This window comes from Hypanus sabinus, chromosome 10 (assembly GCF_030144855.1).
Source record: "Hypanus sabinus isolate sHypSab1 chromosome 10, sHypSab1.hap1, whole genome shotgun sequence".
Taxonomy (NCBI): domain Eukaryota; kingdom Metazoa; phylum Chordata; class Chondrichthyes; order Myliobatiformes; family Dasyatidae; genus Hypanus; species Hypanus sabinus.
In genome coordinates, this window is record NC_082715.1 from 73,083,587 (window position 1) to 73,101,349 (window position 17,763).

The 17,763-nt window shown below is 39.3% G+C and overlaps 1 protein-coding gene across 3 annotated transcripts in view; it reads right to left on the minus strand.

Annotated features, from left to right (window-relative positions):
- The window catches only part of LOC132400745 (serine/threonine-protein kinase ICK-like), a 60,535-nt gene that overhangs the window by 40,976 nt on the left and 1,796 nt on the right, over positions 1-17,763 (minus strand). For all 3 annotated transcript variants that reach the window (XM_059982044.1, XM_059982043.1, XM_059982045.1), the window contains exon 2: positions 9,351-9,624. In XM_059982044.1, the coding sequence (XP_059838027.1) occupies positions 9,351-9,451 (101 nt within the window). In that variant the 5' untranslated portion in view covers positions 9,452-9,624. The remainder of the gene's footprint in view (positions 1-9,350; positions 9,625-17,763) is intronic.

Below are 17,763 nucleotides of genomic sequence, written 5' to 3' on the forward strand. Positions count from 1 at the left end.
CCAATGAAGTATATTCCTCTCCCACCCAAAGGACATTAAATACAAGGCAAGGACCTTAACCATTCCCCCCCCAAAAAAAAACAGTTCTTAAGTTGTTGGCCATCAATGACTTGTTTTCTGTTATGCCCGTCATCTGAACACTTTTGGAAATATTGCCATGATGTGAATACTGTAGAATTTGCAGCAAGGCAAGGATTAACATAATATCTAGACAAGAATAGAATGCAGACAGCGCTGGCAAGAAAGGTCTTTGAAGAGTGTAGCTTCCCTTTGTACACCAGGGATTTGGAGATGTTACAAGTGATCCAAGGCATACATGCACATAAACTAAGGGACAATTGCTTTACTACCCTCAAAGTATCATCAGTTGTCAGCATATAGTTTGACTTTTAACACCTGTATTGTGAATAGTGATTGTTCTTACAAGTAAGGAATTCAAACATATAGTTTACAAATTGTCAATATCCATAAGTGCCAGCCAATTCTGTATAAAAATAGTATCTCTGTTCTGACTTCAGAACAGTGTGGTGACAGGGGCTATGCTGTTCTCCTTACGCACAAGTGAAATCAGGTGTGTCTGAGTCGTAAGAGTGCGTCCACTCTGGGTCCAGTTATTTTATTTTATTATATTGTCAGTGATGAGAATGCAGTCAGGAAAGTCTGGAAAGAAGTAGAATTCCCAACACACCTACATAGTAGTGTCACGTACCCTGTGACTGGGTTACCAAACCAACAGAAATGGAATATGTTGGAGTCTGGTGGTACTGTAACTAAAAGTGTTTATTAGTGAAGTAATACAGTATCAAAAATGCAAATATACCTATAAAACAGGTTAGCAATGAAATATCCAGAAATGTGGAAATATAAACCAAAACCAAGCTCTATCAAAGTCTGGGGTAAATGAGATCCTAGTCTTAAGATAATGCAGAATTCAGTTCAGTTTGGGTTGAGGTAGTTGCTGTTGTGGGGAGGGGGCGGGGGAGGAGCAGCTGCAGCAGGCAATCTTTCCATTGTCTTCTTGTTCAGTAGTGGTCACCGATTATGACCCCTCCATTCCAGGCCAGACCATTCTTCAGTGGTGGGCTTGTCACCCAGGCGAGGGTGGACACACACACACAAGCCCCCACCGGCCTGGTTTCACACACTGTGAGCCTCTGACCGATTCCCCGAATCGATCCTCCAAGCCCCCACCTTCCTGTGGGTGCACAACACTCTTTTAGTGTCCAGTGGCGTGTCTGCTGGTGTCTCAGCAGACTCGTCTTTTATCTCCCCTGCCGGGGTACCAGCCATCCATCAACTGACCATGTCCATCAAACTGGGCCACTCCTGACTGTCTCAGCAGGCACCTGGCACCACTCTGCTGTGTCAGCAGGGATTCACACAAACAGGCAAAGTCCTTGGAAGTAAAGTCAACAATTAGCGAAGAAGCCATAACTATAAATCCTTGTTTCTCTCTCTCATTATCAGCATGTGCAGTATGGTGCCTCTCACCCTCTTTATCTCTCTCTCTCTCTCGTTAGCAGCATAGTTCACAGGGGGGTCAACTATGGACCCCATCTCCCCATGGTTTGCTCATCACACATAACAGTAGACCTTGTGACCATTAAGTCAACAGAAGCATGTTCCATATTAATAGAACCTAGGTTTGATACAAGTACTGTTTTATGAAACTAAACATTACTCATGCTATATACAAACCAATATGGAAGCAATTTATTTTCCCTACTCTGTGGGCAACACCAGGACAAGAAAAAAAAAACTTTATGCTCAGCAACTTAATCATCAATGGAAATTACAAGGTAATTAAATATTTTGACTACAATATTTCTTCTGATGATATAAATCTTACATGTATTGCAGGAATGTGCTCAGCAAGTTTCAGAAATACTGCGGTGAGCATTTACAAAAATACTACAATGTTATGGTGCAACTTTTCATTTCCACAAAAGATCAGGATATGTTAAATCTGTACTCTTTCTAAACTTGACAACTATATTTTTATTTATACAAGGGCTCCACTTGTTGCAAAGCTCATTTGCTGCATCACGATCATTAGTTACGTAAACCATTTCCCCAGAATACGAGTTAAAATGCAACTGTACTGTGGATTATACTACACTAGGATCACGCTTAACGCTGAGGATGTGTTCCTCGGAGATGGAGCACTATGTAATCAGCGCAATGCAGGGTCATTATAACATTACATAAATGGACATGTATGCCTGATTTAAAAAAAAATCAAACCAGAGATTAATATTATTTTATGTATACACAGTAATTCATCAAGTAACAAACATGCAAATAGGCTAAACCTGTAGATTAGTAGAGTAGCAACACATCGCAGCAGCAACAGGGAAGAGAGTGGTGGTTACATCTTAGAGGAGGGACCAGACTGTGGGCCTCCTCCAACTCTGCTTTCTTCAAGTAGGCAAAATTTTACTGCCTTTTCTTTAGTTTTCTCTCATGAAGCTGTTTTCAGTAGCAGGAAATCATGTTGAAAACACCTTCCTCAGATTCACCCAGGATGTGTTGCTCTGCCAATTCTCAGAGCTCATCATTAATAAAGCTCTCACTATGAGAATGCAGTAAATCTTCAACATTGCCATCATTAACATCCTCGCGCTGTATCACTTGCGGTTTCACATCCATGCTAATGCTTCTCCCAGACATCTTAGATCAGGCATGGGCAAACTACGGCCCTTGGGCCATATGCGGCCCGTTAAGCTTTTTAATCCGGCCCGCAGAACTTGATGAAATTATATTAATAAACCTTGTTAACGTTTTTTCCCCCCAATTCTGGCGTTCTCCCAATAGATGACTCACTCTATATACATTGACCTTTGTTGAGGTGTAGCGTATTACTCCACATTTGCGCTTTACTTTGTAACCTTGTGGCGACCCATTTCCTGGCACATCCGAACCGGCTCACAATTAGCCAGCGTTCCGGCTAAGGGAAATAGCCTGCGGGGATTTGCGAGCACAGAGCTTTGGAGCCTCTGCGCCAAGGGGGGCAGGTTGAGGGATGCTTAAAAGTGAGGCTGGGGATTTCGAATAAAGTTTTTTCCTTCGACTGCAGTTACTGACTCCGTGTCATAATGTTAGCGCTGCGTGTAGCACACCGCTACAACCTCTCACCCCTTCTGTAAAGATGAGTGGAGCTAAGAAAAGAAAAGTGGATAGAGAACGTCGGGTGTTTAATAAGGAGTGGACAACTAAATATCTTTTTAGCGAACACAGATCAACTGCTGTACGCCTGATATGCCAAGAGACTGTGGCGGTTTTTAAAGAATATAATATCAGCCGTCACTTTGCCACAAAACATGCCAACTATGCTAGCGACCAGTCACCGAAAGAACGGGAAGCTAATGCTCAGAGGTTGGCAGCTAATTTACAGGCTCAACAAAATTTTTTTCACCGTCAAACTGCCATTCATGACTCAAGTACCAAGGCGAGTTTTATGCTGTCATTCAAATTAGCAAAGGCCAGCAAGCCTCTGTCTGAAGGCGAGTTTTTAAAAGAATGTATGGTGGAGACAGCAGGTGTATTGTGACCGGAGAGCAAAGACAAATTTGAAAAAAATCAGTTTATCACGCAGGACAGTGACTCGCCGTGTAGAACTGATAGATGAAGATATAACCAACGACTTAAATAAAAAGGCAGAGTCGTTCACGTTATATTCATTAGCAATGGATGAAAGCAACGATGTAAAAGACACTGCTCAGCTCCTCATTTTTATCCGAGGAATTAACAATACTTTTGAAATAACGGAGGAGTTTTTGACAATGGAGTCTCTGAAAGGAAAAACACGGGGAGAGGACTTGTATGACCGGGTGTCTGCTGTCATCGAAAATATGAAGCTCCCTTGGAGTAAACTTATCAACGTCACCACAGATGGATCTCCTAATTTGACGGGGAAAAATGTCGGCCTGCTGAGGAGAATACAGAATAAAGTGAAAGATGAAAATCCTGACCAGGATGTTATTTTCCTTCACTGCATTATCCACCAGGAATCTCTATGTAAATTGGTATTACAGCTGAATCATGTTGTGAATCCTGTCGTAAAACTTGTCAACTTTATATGTGCAAGGGGACTTCAGCACCGTCAGTTCATCACGTTCCTGGAGGAAACTGATGCGGATCACCAGGACCTACTTTATCACTCCCGTGTCCGCTGGTTAAGTTTGGGCAAAGTGTTTCAACGAGTATGGGAGCTCAAAGAGGAGATCGGTGCATTTTTGGAGTTACTGAGGAAGGCCGGCGAATTTCCTGAGCTGAGCAACAAGAGCTGGCTTTGTGACTTTGCGTTTGCTGTGGATATATTTTCACACATGAATGAACTGAACGTGAAGCTACAGGGGAAGGATCAGTTTGTGCATGACATGTACACAAACGTGAAAGCCTTTAAATCCAAGCTGGCTTTTTTCTCCAGGCAAATTTCGAATAAGTTATTCACTCATTTTCCCACACTAGCCACGCTGGAAGAGGCCGGCACAAATGTGAAAAAATACAGCGAGTCACTGGATGCGCTGCACAGAGAATTCTGCCGTCGCTTTTCTGATTTTGAAAAAATTGACAAGTCACTTCAGTTGGGCCTGTCCCCTGTCACAAGATCCTGAAACAGCACCAGAGGAGCTACAGCTGGAACTGATCGACCTTCAGTCTGACCCCGTCTTAAAAGAGAAGTTCAACTCTCTTAAACTGAATGACTTTTATGCTTCACTTGGTAAAGAGGTGTTTCCAAACCTCCGGAGGCACAGAAAATGCTGGCGTTGTTCGGCTCAACCTATTTGTGTGAACAGGCGTTCAGCGTCATGAACGTCAACAAAGCCAGCCACAGATCCAAGTTAACTGACCAACACCTCAGATCCATCCTGAGAATCGCCACAACAAAACTAAATCCAGACTTTGATGCGCTGGCTAAAAAGGGAGACCAACAACACTGTTCCCACTGAAATTAAAAATAAGTTTCTTCGTTGTGGTATGTAAAAAATGCATTTGAAAATATTTTTTTCAATAAGCCTTACATGTTACATGTCATTTCTGTTAAGTGATGGACATGAGTAGTGCGCAGGTGCACGTACGTTCTCAAAATAAAAAACGCACTCCGCATACTGGCGCGCTCTCATTGTTCTGTCATTGTGCGGGTCATTGTTGAGTTTTGGCACAGGGGACAATTGAATAAGAAGGAGCAGGACAAGTAGACCTGCATCTCCTACCGTTTTTGAAATAAAGACAGTCAGGAGGAGAGTGATGATGATAATATCTTGAAGGATAACAGAATTTTCAGTGCTTTAAAATAATAACTGTTACTATTTTAAAAAGCTGTATTTTATTCATTTAATTTTCAGTGTTTTAAAAGTCATTTCAATAAATAGCTAAATACCATGGGACTTCAAAGACAGATATTTTGTTGTAATGCATTTGTTCATTTTCAATTGAAATTAAAGCACATGTTTTCTACATATCCCATGATATTTTATTTTCTCTTATGAGGTGTATTACCAAAACACTCCGTCCATCTGCTCCTGGTCCGGCCCCTCTGTCAAATTTTAGAACCCTTTGTGGCCCTCAAGTCAAAAAGTTTGCCCACCCCTGTCTTAGATGTACTAATCTGCACTTAAAGTTGCTGGCAGTTTTCCAGAAATAGAGGTAAAAAAAAATGGAATAAGTTGAAGGAGCAAGAACATTTACACAAATGCAGAATGCAGAGCATGAACTAATACATGATTGGCTGTGAGCACCTTAGAGCGCATGTAAAGCACTCTAATTGCCTGATTGAAATTTTACTGTAATGGTGGCCACTCAAGAAGTTTTAAGTGTTGTTTAGAATGAATTTTTGTCATTTTATAAAATTTCAATAAAGAATTGAATAACCACATTGTAATGAATCAGGGCCACACGGGGTAGTGTTATACAGGATCTGAACGTATTCTGAAAATATTCTCTTAATTTATTGAGATACAGCACAGACTAGGTCTTTGAGCCGCACCGCCCAACAACTGAGAACTGAATCACGGGCCAATTTATAATGAACAATTAACCTAACTAGTATATCTTTGGACAGGAGGAGGAAACCGGAGCACCTATATAAAAAAAACAAAACACAATTCCACGGGAAGGATATACATATTTCTCACAGATAATTATACAAGGAATGTTTGATGGCTCTGGGTCCGTACTCACTGGAACTCAGAAAGATGGGGCAGGTGTTAATCTCAATGAAACCTTTCGAATGCTGAAAGGCCTAGACAGAGTAAATGTGGAAAGGATATTTCCCACAGTGGGAGAGTCTTGGACAAGAGGGCACAGCCTCAGGATAGAGGGGTGATCTTTCAAAACAGAGATGCAGAAAATTTTCTTTAGTCAAAGGGTGGTGAATTTGTGGAATTTGTTGCCACATGCAGCTGTGGAAGCCAGGTCAAAGGGTGTATTTAAGGCAGAGATTGATAGGTTCTTGATTGGACATGGTATCAAAGGTTATGAGGAGAAGGCCGGGAACTAGGGTTGAGAAGGTGATTTTTAAAAAAAAGGATCAGCCATGATTGAATGGCAGAGCAGACTCAAAGGGCCAGATGGCCTAACTCTGCTCCTGTGTCTTATGGTCTTATAAACTCCAACAGCCTGAGCTGTAATAGTATCACGTTAATCACTGCGCTACCATGGGGCCCTAATGGATTCATTAGATAATTACCACATTAGTCCTTTTGTAGAGCAGTGATTATTAAGTTTAACTGACTGGTGTTTTGCTTGTGGGAAAAGCAGAGAAATTTTATAGCTCTGTAATTCACACCAAACTAATTCTTTACTTCTCCGTGGATTGTCACCTTGTTGGTGGAGAAGCTTGTGTGGTACTGAGATCCCAAGAGCAATGCCGTCTGGAGCTATGCTCCTGGTAGGGTCACCCGTGGCGGTAAGGTCAAGGTTGAGGTCCCTGACAAAGAACAATCCAATCCAACCAAGACCTCAACTTCGTCCGCCTATTCCACTGTTACTTCGAACTCAATGGCTGTGAAGGAGGATGGAGGCTGCAACAAATCAAATCCATCAGCTCTAATTGTCATATTTTCCATGAATCAGTTGGTTGATTTGTGATGTATCGCATGCTTCTTGGAACATCAAGTACAAGTTAAACAAATACACACACAGGCGTCTTCACTCTGTGGGTCACATCTTCAAGTCTTTCGGCGATATCATCAAGAACCAATTAAGATGGAGCGGTCATGTTGTTTGGATGAAAGACTAATGTCTGCCAAACCAACAAATATCTGCCGAAACAAATCTTCTACTCCCAGCTTAAAGAAGGCAAACGTAAAAGAGGCAGACAACAGAAGAGATCCAAAGTCGTCTTAAAAGCCAACATGAAAAAATGTAACATCAACAATTGGGAAACTAATACCAAGGACAGGAAACTCTGGCAAATCATCATCTGAGAAGGAACAGCACCTTTCAAAACCAACACATGTGCAGAATTAGAAAAAAAAAGAGAAAAAGGAAAGAGAGACAACAATAACCAAAGCCCAATCTGCCATCTGGAACTACCTGTCCTGAATGCAGAACTTTCAAAGCCAAGATTGGTTCTTAAGCCACTTGAGAGCCCATAAATAGATCAACAGAATGAAGATCATCATCCTCGACCTCGAGGGATAGCCACGACAACGATAAAAAGCCATCGCACTTTTCCCTTTAAGTAGCATTTTGTAGTTGGTGGTAATTAGCAAGATACTAATTAGCAAGTTGGATTTACAGTGAAGTTACTAGCAAGGGTGAAGCATTGGCTGGTCAGCAGGAAAAGGAGAGTGGGAATAAAGGGATCCTATTCTGGCTGGCTGTCAGCTACCAGTGGAGTTCCACTGGTATTGGTGTTGGGACCGCTGCTTTTTACAATGTATATCAAAGATTTGACTGCAGTATTAATAGATTTGTGGTTAATTTGCCAGTGATAGAAAGATAGGTGAAGGAGCGGGTAGCATTGAGGAAACAAAGACTTAGATAGTTTAGGAGAATGGGCAAAGAAGTGACAAATGAAATACAATGTGAGAAAGTGTATGGTCATGCACTTCAGTGGAAGAAATGAAAGGGCAGACTATTATTTAGATGGGAAGAGAATTCAAAATGTAGAGATCAAAGGGACTTGGGAGTGCTTGTACAAGATACCCTAAAGGTTAACCTCCAGGTTGAGTCGGTTGTGAAGAAGGCAAATGCAATGTTAGCATTCATTTCCAGAGGTATAGAATATAAGAGCAGGGATGTGATGTTGAGGCTCTATAAGGCTCTCATGAGACCACACTTGGAGTATTGTGTGCAGTTTTAGGATCCTTATTTTAGAAAGGATATACTGACATCGAAGAAAGTTCAGAGAAAATTCACAAGAATGATTCCAGGAATGAAAGGATTACTGTATGAGGAATGTCTGGCAGCTCTTGGGCTGTATTCCCTGGAGTTCGGGGGGGGGAGGGAATCTCATAAATGCTCCGAATGTTAAAAGGCCTGAACAGATTAGATATGGCAAAGTTATTTCCCATGGTAGGGGATTCTAGGTAAAGAGGGCATGATTTCAGGACTGAAGGACATCCATTTAGAACGGAGATGCAGAGAAATTATTTTAGTCAGAGGGTGGTAAATCTGTGGAATTTGTTGCCAAGACAGGCTGTGGAGGCCAAGCCATTGGGTGCATGTAAGGCAGAGATAGATAGGTTCTTGATTAGCTAGGGCATCAAAGGGTATGGGGTGAAAGCAGGGGAGTGGGGATGACTGGAAGAATTGGATCAGCTCATGACTGAATGATGGAGCAGACTCAATGGGCTGAATGCCTACTTCTGCTCCTATATCCTATGGTAATTATGAGGCAGAAAGATGAGCAGCTTAAGGGAAAAGTAACTACCCCCTTCTGATTTTTATTACAAATGTTTCAACCAAGATGACGAGCTGAAACTATTTGTTAAAAATTTTCTAAATTAACGATTTGGGCTGTGAAGTCACTGGAGCTATCAAGGACAGTATGTCATCCTGGGTCAAAATTTACAGATTACATACTTGATGAATGAAGAATGATTAACCAGGAAGATTAAAATGAGTGCATTCAGAAACACCAAGAATATAATTGCACCATTGTCTGAACAAATGTCAATAGTAGTTTTCATGAATAGTTACACTTCACCTAAAGTCTTAACTTAAAAATAAACTTGAAATAAATTCAGAGTCTTATTCTTCTTTCAATTCAAATTTAGCTTTCATACTATCATTGATGTGAACAACTTTGGAATGCACACTTGTATTATAACATACCCAATATTCAAGTACCAGCCTTGGAAGAATTTGAAAATTCTGTTAGAACATAAATTATCACTTACTTTTTAATGGCTACCAGTTCGCCTGAATCTATACATCTTCCCATGAGAACAGAGCCATATGTTCCATCTCCAAGCTGTTTCATAGTGGTGTAACGATTCATGCCAATGCACAAACTATACACTTGCAGCTGAAATTGAAAGATACCAAGATTCCTTCCTCAGTGGCAAACAACTGTTCATCCAGAATCTTCTGTTACTGCTGCAACAAATAAAGTAGCCATTCGCATCTAGGTCGATACCAGTTACGACAGGCATATTTTGGAGATGGTATTACCTGGATGAGGATTAAATAAAAACAAGTTGAAAACAAGGAAATTTGAACAAAAAAAAAGTTTATTCACACTCAGAAAAACACCTCTATAGAAAGATAGGGTGTTATTAAGTTACTTCCAATAATGTTCCTGTGAAACTAACTGCTGTGGAAGTGTCAGTGTATATTCAGAGGCAATGTTCTTCAAATGCAACACTAATTGCTTGCATATTCAAGCTGGCTTTTTTTTTAAAAAAAAGCCTTGGCCATTAGTTGAAAGAAGCTAATTGCTCCGGTCAACATTCACCAGAAATACAGTGGTGCTAGAAAGCTTGTGAATTTTCTCTATTTCTGCATAAATATGACCAAAAATGTGATCAGATCTGCACATACATCCTAAATCTAGCTAAGAATACCAAATTAAAAGTAACTCAAAAACATTCTTGTTCACTTATTTATTGAGGAAAAAATGATCCCATATTACACATTCGTTGGAAAATGTGAACATTTGTTTTCAATATCTGGTGAGACCCCCTTGTACAGTAATAACTTAAACCAAATGTTTCCAGTAACTGTTGATTAGTCCTGCATATTGACTTGAAGGAATTTGAGGCCATTCCTCCTTACAAAACTGCTTCAACCCTGGGATGCTGGAGGGCTTCCTTGCATGAACTGCTTTTGTTAGGTCCTTCCACAACAATTCCATAGGATTAAAGTCAGAACTTTAATCAGGATTTAAACTTTAAACCAAATCCTGCCGCTGTGCCATGAGAGTGTTGCCCAGGTTTTCTAATTTTATCCATTTTCAATTAGAAGAAGAATCCTACAGTCCAGTATATCTATAATTTTTATAGACTTCAATTATGTCTTCTCTTAAACCTGTTTTTCACTGTCCCTCCAGGTAACTAAAATACTCTACCTCAGACAACACCCTAGTGAATCTCCTCTGAGGCCTCATCAGTACCAACACATCCTTACTAGAGCATGGTGATTCATGCAGAGAGAAATACTATACAAACCAATATCAAAATGTACCAAACTACTTCCAGGAAACTTAGCTATCAAAATATGAATGCAAATGCTGCATGTCACAGTTTAGTGATGCTGGTTAGAATGTAGAACACCAAGGCACAGTACTTCCCTTTAGCCCATGATGTTATGCCGACCTTTTAATGATCAGACTAACCCTTCCCTCCATTTTTCTTTCATCCTCGTGCCAGCATTCCACATGCTCACCATTCTGTGAAAAAAAAATTACTTCTGACATTCAGACCTATCCACATCTCCAATCACTTTAAAATTATGCCCTCTCATATTTGCCATTTCAACCCTGAGAAAATCTCCGACTATCACTCAATCCAGTTATTGAGCTGACTTGTAGTAAGATTACAAGTTGTTTCAGTAATTCTAATTCATCCATTTGTCTAAGATTGTTGCAATTCTGTTTTATTCTTAGAAAAATCTAATCAATTTTAATCCACCTCACAGCAGCCCCCTTGCTGAAGTATCATTAACTCCATACACAATTGGGATATCTATATTAATACTGCCAAAGGCAGATTCTGAAATACTTTAGATTCAGATGAAATGATTATATACACTCAAGTTTTATTTACAACTTTGGCATGGGAAAAAAAATTGTAAAAGTATTAAGCAAAGCAACACACACAATAAGCTGGAGGAACTCAGCAAGTCAGGCAGTATCTATGGAAAAAAAGTACAGTTGACATTTCGGGACAAAACCTTCAGGACTGTTGACATTTCTGGCCGGAACAAATTTATGACAAAAATCACTGCATAATAAACAGTACAAGATGTACACAACCAAAATATTGTTCCATGATTAAGTAGTGATGAAAACACAGTTCAATGCCCCCAATTCACTTAGACCTCTACCAATTTCATCTCCCACATTTGGTGATTGCAATCAGGCTTTCTCTGCATCAGGGGACCAAGTGCAGACCAGGTGACTCATTTACAGAGCACCTTTGCCCCCAGCAAGATGGGGCTGGTGAAACATAGCAACACTCTGAGCGGCTTACAATAGTTGCAAATAACATTCTTTTGAACTATACTCATGGCATTCTGCAGCCTGCAATTTCCCTTTTAAGTTGCGTGATTTTTAACCATCCTAAGGGTTGAGAGGATACGGGGAGAAGAAAGGAGATTGGGGCTGAGAGGAAAATTGGAACGGCCATGATGTAATGGTGAAGCACACTTGATGGGCCAAATGGCTGAATTCTGCTCCTATATCTTATGGTGTTATGGTCATAATAAACTAATGATTTCTTGATTTGCTGAAGGATTCAGATCTCTCAAGAATACAGATATGGCAACTTTAAGCAGGCAAAGGGACAGCACGATAGCTGGAAGAGAGGGTGCAGGGGAGGTCTTGAAGTCAGACCAAAATTCCAGGGTATGAAACTTCCTTTGCTCAGTATCTTGTTGGCAAATATTCAGTTACTGGAGAACAAGACTGATGATTAAAGAGCAAGATTGCTGTTTTGGAGGGAAATAAGTAATTGCTGCATCCTGTGTTTCACAAAGACATGGCTGATCTCAGACATACTGGATAAATGGGAAAGACCCCAAGGGCTCTCAAGACACTGAATCGACCAATCAGCTGATTCAGAGAAGGCAAAAGGTGGGTGTGTGTGTTTCAGGATAAACTCTTTGTGGTATTCGGACATTGCAGTTTTGTCACACTCTGGTTCTCCCAACATGGAACATATGATTAAATACCAATCATTCTAATTACCAAGGGAGTCCTCTACCGTAATCCTGTATGCAGTTTGCATACTGCCAAAAGCAAGTTCAAGAACATTTGTTACTCCTCCACCATCAGGCTCTTGAACCAGAGAGGATAAGTTCACTCACTCCTTCACTGAACTCACTTTCAAGGACTCATTCAATGTTCTTGACATATATTGATTATTTATTTATTATCACCTTTTTATATTTGCAGTTTGTTTTCTTCTGCACATCGGTATTTGTCCACCCCTGTTGGTGGCAGTCTTTTACTGATTCTCTTGCATTTCTTTGTATTGTTACGGATTCAAGCAACAATAAATATACGAGTTAGGCAGGGGTTTTTATAACAAATAACATGTTTATTAAACACTGAAAACGAACCCCAAAAGTAAACAAATCACTAACGTAACCGGAAATCAGCTGCTGTGCGGCAGCTTAAACAGTTCTTAAAGCAATGAAGCTTAAACAGTTCTTAAAGCGATGTTGCAAAAACAGTTCTTCAAAGTAGTATTACAAAAGTTCAAAATGCTTACAGTCCATTTAAGGAGAGACTTTTTAAGACTATTTAAATTCTCTTTCATGTCGTGTTGTTTCAGTTCCCAAAATCGAACTTTTTCCACGAATAATTTACGTAGATGGACAAATGAAACGGCTTAAAGGCACTGACCTTTCCTTTACAGAACTGTTCCCAATCCTTTCTGCTATTTCACAGGGATTAACACGAGAACAGTCAACAAATTCCTTCCGAATGAGGATCAAACAAGGTCGAACCTGTTTCACCGTCAAAATCGATTCTCCTCAATCTTTTAACTCCCGAACTCCGATCTTCACTCTCCACTGATTCTCAACTAGCAGTGTTATAAAGAAACTGCTGGCAAATACCTTTTAAACTTTAGGCATTAAATAAAACTTCATCTTTCAACTAAACTGCATCATAACATTAAATCACGCAGAGGCATGAAGTCAACATGGCAAATCCAGCCACGAACTGCCCCTCCTCACAGGGAGGGGTCCTCCTTTTATACCCTGTAAAAAAAAACCTGTCATGTGACCTCTACTGGCAGGAAAATGATGTCACTCCACCATCACAAGACCATTACCTCAAGTCCAGTATAGCTTCAACCCCAGTCAAGTGACAAGAGTACCACTGTCACGTGTCACAGGTACGTAACAGTATGTACTGTGAATGCCCACAAGACAAATCACAGGGTTGGACATGGTGACATACATATACTTTGATAATCAACATACTTTGAAATTTGAGCATTCCCTTTCAACTCCACGTTCCTATACCGACCCATCTTTACTCCTAGTATGAAACCCACGCTATTAGAGGAGCAACATCTCACAGTCCACTTGTTTGTTTGCCAACCCAAATTAATTTTCCTATTTCAGATAACCCTTACTGCCTGTTATGTTCCCACACTTCTCCTTTCTACCCATCTCCCATTTTTGACCCTTTTCCCATACACTTCAGCTCCTATTACTTGTTTTTATCCCCCTCTCAGATCCATTGGCTGCTGCACGCACATTTCACCTACCAGATCCCCATCCCCGATTCCATTCCAGCTGCCCTTCACCTCTCCCCTAATGATTCCCAATACCTTCAACAAGAAATGGCTTGTGTTTCACATAAAATCCTTAAAAGGATTTAAAAATCTGGCTTTAAGAATCTAAAAAAAAGTACAGTACCTAAGTTCTGTCCTCAAAAAATTAATTTTATTCTCCCTGGTCTGAAAGACCACTGTCTAATGTATAACAAACCCTTCCAAATTCTTTGGAAATGTTGTCATTTCCTAAACCCACGATCAACACTCAGACTGCTAGAACCTAGATTTTCCCTTGATTACATCAAAACAGCCTCAATTAAAAATAAGTTATATGGAATAGTCTGTTGCTACATCTTGGAGAATGAAACAATAAATATCACATTTTCTTCATTGATCAGTCAAAACCCATTAACTGGATCAATTAGGCTATGCTCCGATAATAAACACTAGAGATTCTGCAGATGTTGGAAATCTGGAGCAACACAACATGCCAGAGGAACTCAGCAGGTCAGATGACATCCATAGATGTGAATAAACAGTTAATATTTCAGACAGAGACCCTTTGCCCAGGACTGGAAGGGAAGGGGAAAGAAGCCACAATAAGGTGGGAGGAGAGAGTAAGAGTGCAAGTTGGTAGGTCTCAACCAGAAACATCAACTGTTTATTTCTCTCTAAAGATGCCGACTGACCTGCTGAGTTCTTCCTGCAATTTTTGTATATGTTGTCAAAATATTTGCATAACCAAGTCTTAGGTTCCTTCAATTCCTTGTACTGCAGCTTAATTCTACATACAGTGGGGGAGAAAAGATGTCTACAAAGCAATGCAAATGCGCTTTGTTCACTAAGCTGTGTACAGCAATCACCTGAGACTAGAAGCCTTTAAGCCTGTTTACGACCATCATCTCGATGAAGTCACAGTTATTAATTCCATTCAGATAATCACTCCAGGTATTGGACGTCAATAGTATTTGTCTTATAGGTCACTTGGAAAAAAATAATTAGAGTAAATTAACTATCATGTTAAGGCAATATTTTGTCAGTGTTGCCAATTCTAAATTTTATGATAAAAATACTGGAACAATTACATGATGTATTTTGAAACTGTACTTCGAAATACAGTGGATTCTGGTTAATTGGGCTATTAGTTAATCAGGGAAGCTGCTTATTTGGGACAACCTTTATGGCACAAAAACTAATCAGGAAAATAGCTTGAGATTCCCTTCATTTATTTGGTACACTATACCACTTAATTGCGACATGAGACTGTTGCTGAACAGTTCCTAACTTGCATCAGTCACATACACTTGTGTGGCCCTTAGACAACAAGAAGCAAAGTTTTTGAAATACTATCAGTTGCGTGTGCTTGTGTTAGTTTATCCATTTGGGCCAATAGACACTAATTCAAAATGCAGAGATTTTTGACAATTTTGTTTTTCCAATTTGATTTTATGCGGGAAGGCAGTCCACCATCTGCCCTAGGTGTCTATGCTGATTCGGTTAGTCAAAAGAACATGGCAGCATACATTGAATGAACTATTAGGAACTAATACAGTTTTATAGTACTGCAGTAGTATTGGAAGCATTCCAAGTTATGCATTTCACTTAAATGCATAATTTATTATTCAGTTAAATAGCAGTTTGTCTTTATAATACCTTTTAACTATTTCCATGAAACTTCGGCTAACTGGGCCAAAATACACAGGTCCCAATGATCTGGAGTTCATTGTATATTAAAACGTTTCTATAACATGCCCTCAAAATACCCTATAAAATTTTTGGTAGCTGATGTAACCCCTGCCCCCCTGGCAAATCACCACCCACTGTTGCTCTGACCTTGGCAATGTAATGATTCTTGATACTAAAGAGTACTTGGAGCTGTATATTAAAATTCTTGATGAAAACAAAATGGTATTGAATGTGTTTTAAGTGCAAGAGTGTAATTAAACAGCACTAAAGCAGGGAAGCCAATAACATATTATTGTAGGCATAAATACATCAAGCTCTTCCAAACTTAAAAGAATTGAAGAAGAGCACTGAGCTGTTTAATTCTAGTGCACAGCAGTCACTGCTGTGGGTCACAGCATCACAGGAGGATATGATGCAATAATGAAGTACATTAGCTTACATATGTACAAGAACCTAGAAATAGCTACTTGAGTTTTTTTTTAAATAGAACATAAATAAAACTTGAAATGGTGTTTTCCCAAAACATTATAATTACAATACATGAAATTTCCATAACTAACATGCATTTCAGATTTTAATGCAGACATCAGATTTGTTTTGAATTATACAAATAGCCTATTTGAACACACTAGGTGCTAGACTTCAAGTTACTCTGTTTTACTGATTTAGTAATGGAGAAATGAGAATGTGAAAGAACAGTCAAATAACTGGCAGGCAGGTAACCTTTAGTTTGTTTGAAGTATCATTAACTTTCACATAAAACTGCTACAGCAGCTTATGGGTACCAAATAGCCCAAAGCTTGACAAATTACAAGCAAAATAAATAGTCATACTTTCCCATCAAATACAAACCATAGTTTTGACAAGTGTATATATTATTCAATGTAGTTACTTTTCCAAGTGTGTCAGGAACTTGGCTTAGATTTCATTCGTTATTGATGGCACAAATGGCTTGCACAAATACTGAGATAATAACTAAAATATCATAGAATGCTATATCAGTAAGCTATTAAGTACGTGTAAATGTGTAGGAATAATTTATTTTTCTTCAAATATACCCTAAGACAAATTAACTTAAAACCAGCAAAGACAAAATTAACTATTCAAAACTACTTTATAATACAGTACAGATTCGTAAGTTTAACTAGAGGATTAGAGGATTTAAGCACTCTGTAAATGAGGTGCGTTTGAACAAAATTTTCAAAAATTGGAAGATGCTTGGTGATTAAAATAAAAGACAGAAAAAACAAAATACTGGAGATGTTGAAGATCTCCAGAGGTATAGCCAAAAGAATCTTAGCAGGATGATAGCAAAAAGCAAGCATGTGTTTTAAACCTTAACTGCACTTTAATGCAGTGCTCCAACAGAAGACAGGCAGTTGCAATGCTGGGATTTGGAGCAACAAGCAAACTACTGGAAGAACTCAGCAGAAAAAAAAACAGCATCTATTGAGGGCAATGGGCAAAGTTTAAGGTAAATTATCAAAGTACATATGCAACCATATACAACCCTGTGATTCATTTTCTTACAGATATTCCCACCAAAGTGCAAAGACAAACAAATACTAAAAGATATTAAAAGTAATGATAATAAAGGAAGCATTGAACTCCTGGCTCAGAGTCGGAGACCTCTTCCCAGAAACAGAGGGGTTCCTTGTGGCAATGCAGGACCAGGTAGTTAAATAAAAAAAGCAAAAGTACAAAATAAAAGACCAACAAATTCAAAACAATATGTGCAGAAAATGCCAAGAGAAACCAGAAACAATCCAACATATTACAGAAACCTGCAGCAGTTTAACTCAATCTGATTACTTGCACATCATTCCCAAAATCTTGCTTTGAAGTACAAACTACTAAAAGACACCATATCTTACTATACAAGCCTGATTCAGTTTTTAGAGTCAGAATCCCACAAATTATATTACAAGCAACCAGACAATGCATAATAAATATTCAGAGATTAAAATACAAGATAAACAAGTACAAACAGCTTAATTAATCGTCATAGATTTAGCCATTCCAAACACACATAACATACAGAAGTCTACAAGTGAAAAAACACCAGAAGTGTACTGAATTAAAAGAGCAAATTGAAAGACTATGGAACACGAACAGTATCTACTTTTCAATCTCCCTTCTATATGCTGATTCGTTACCCCCTTCGATTCCACCAATG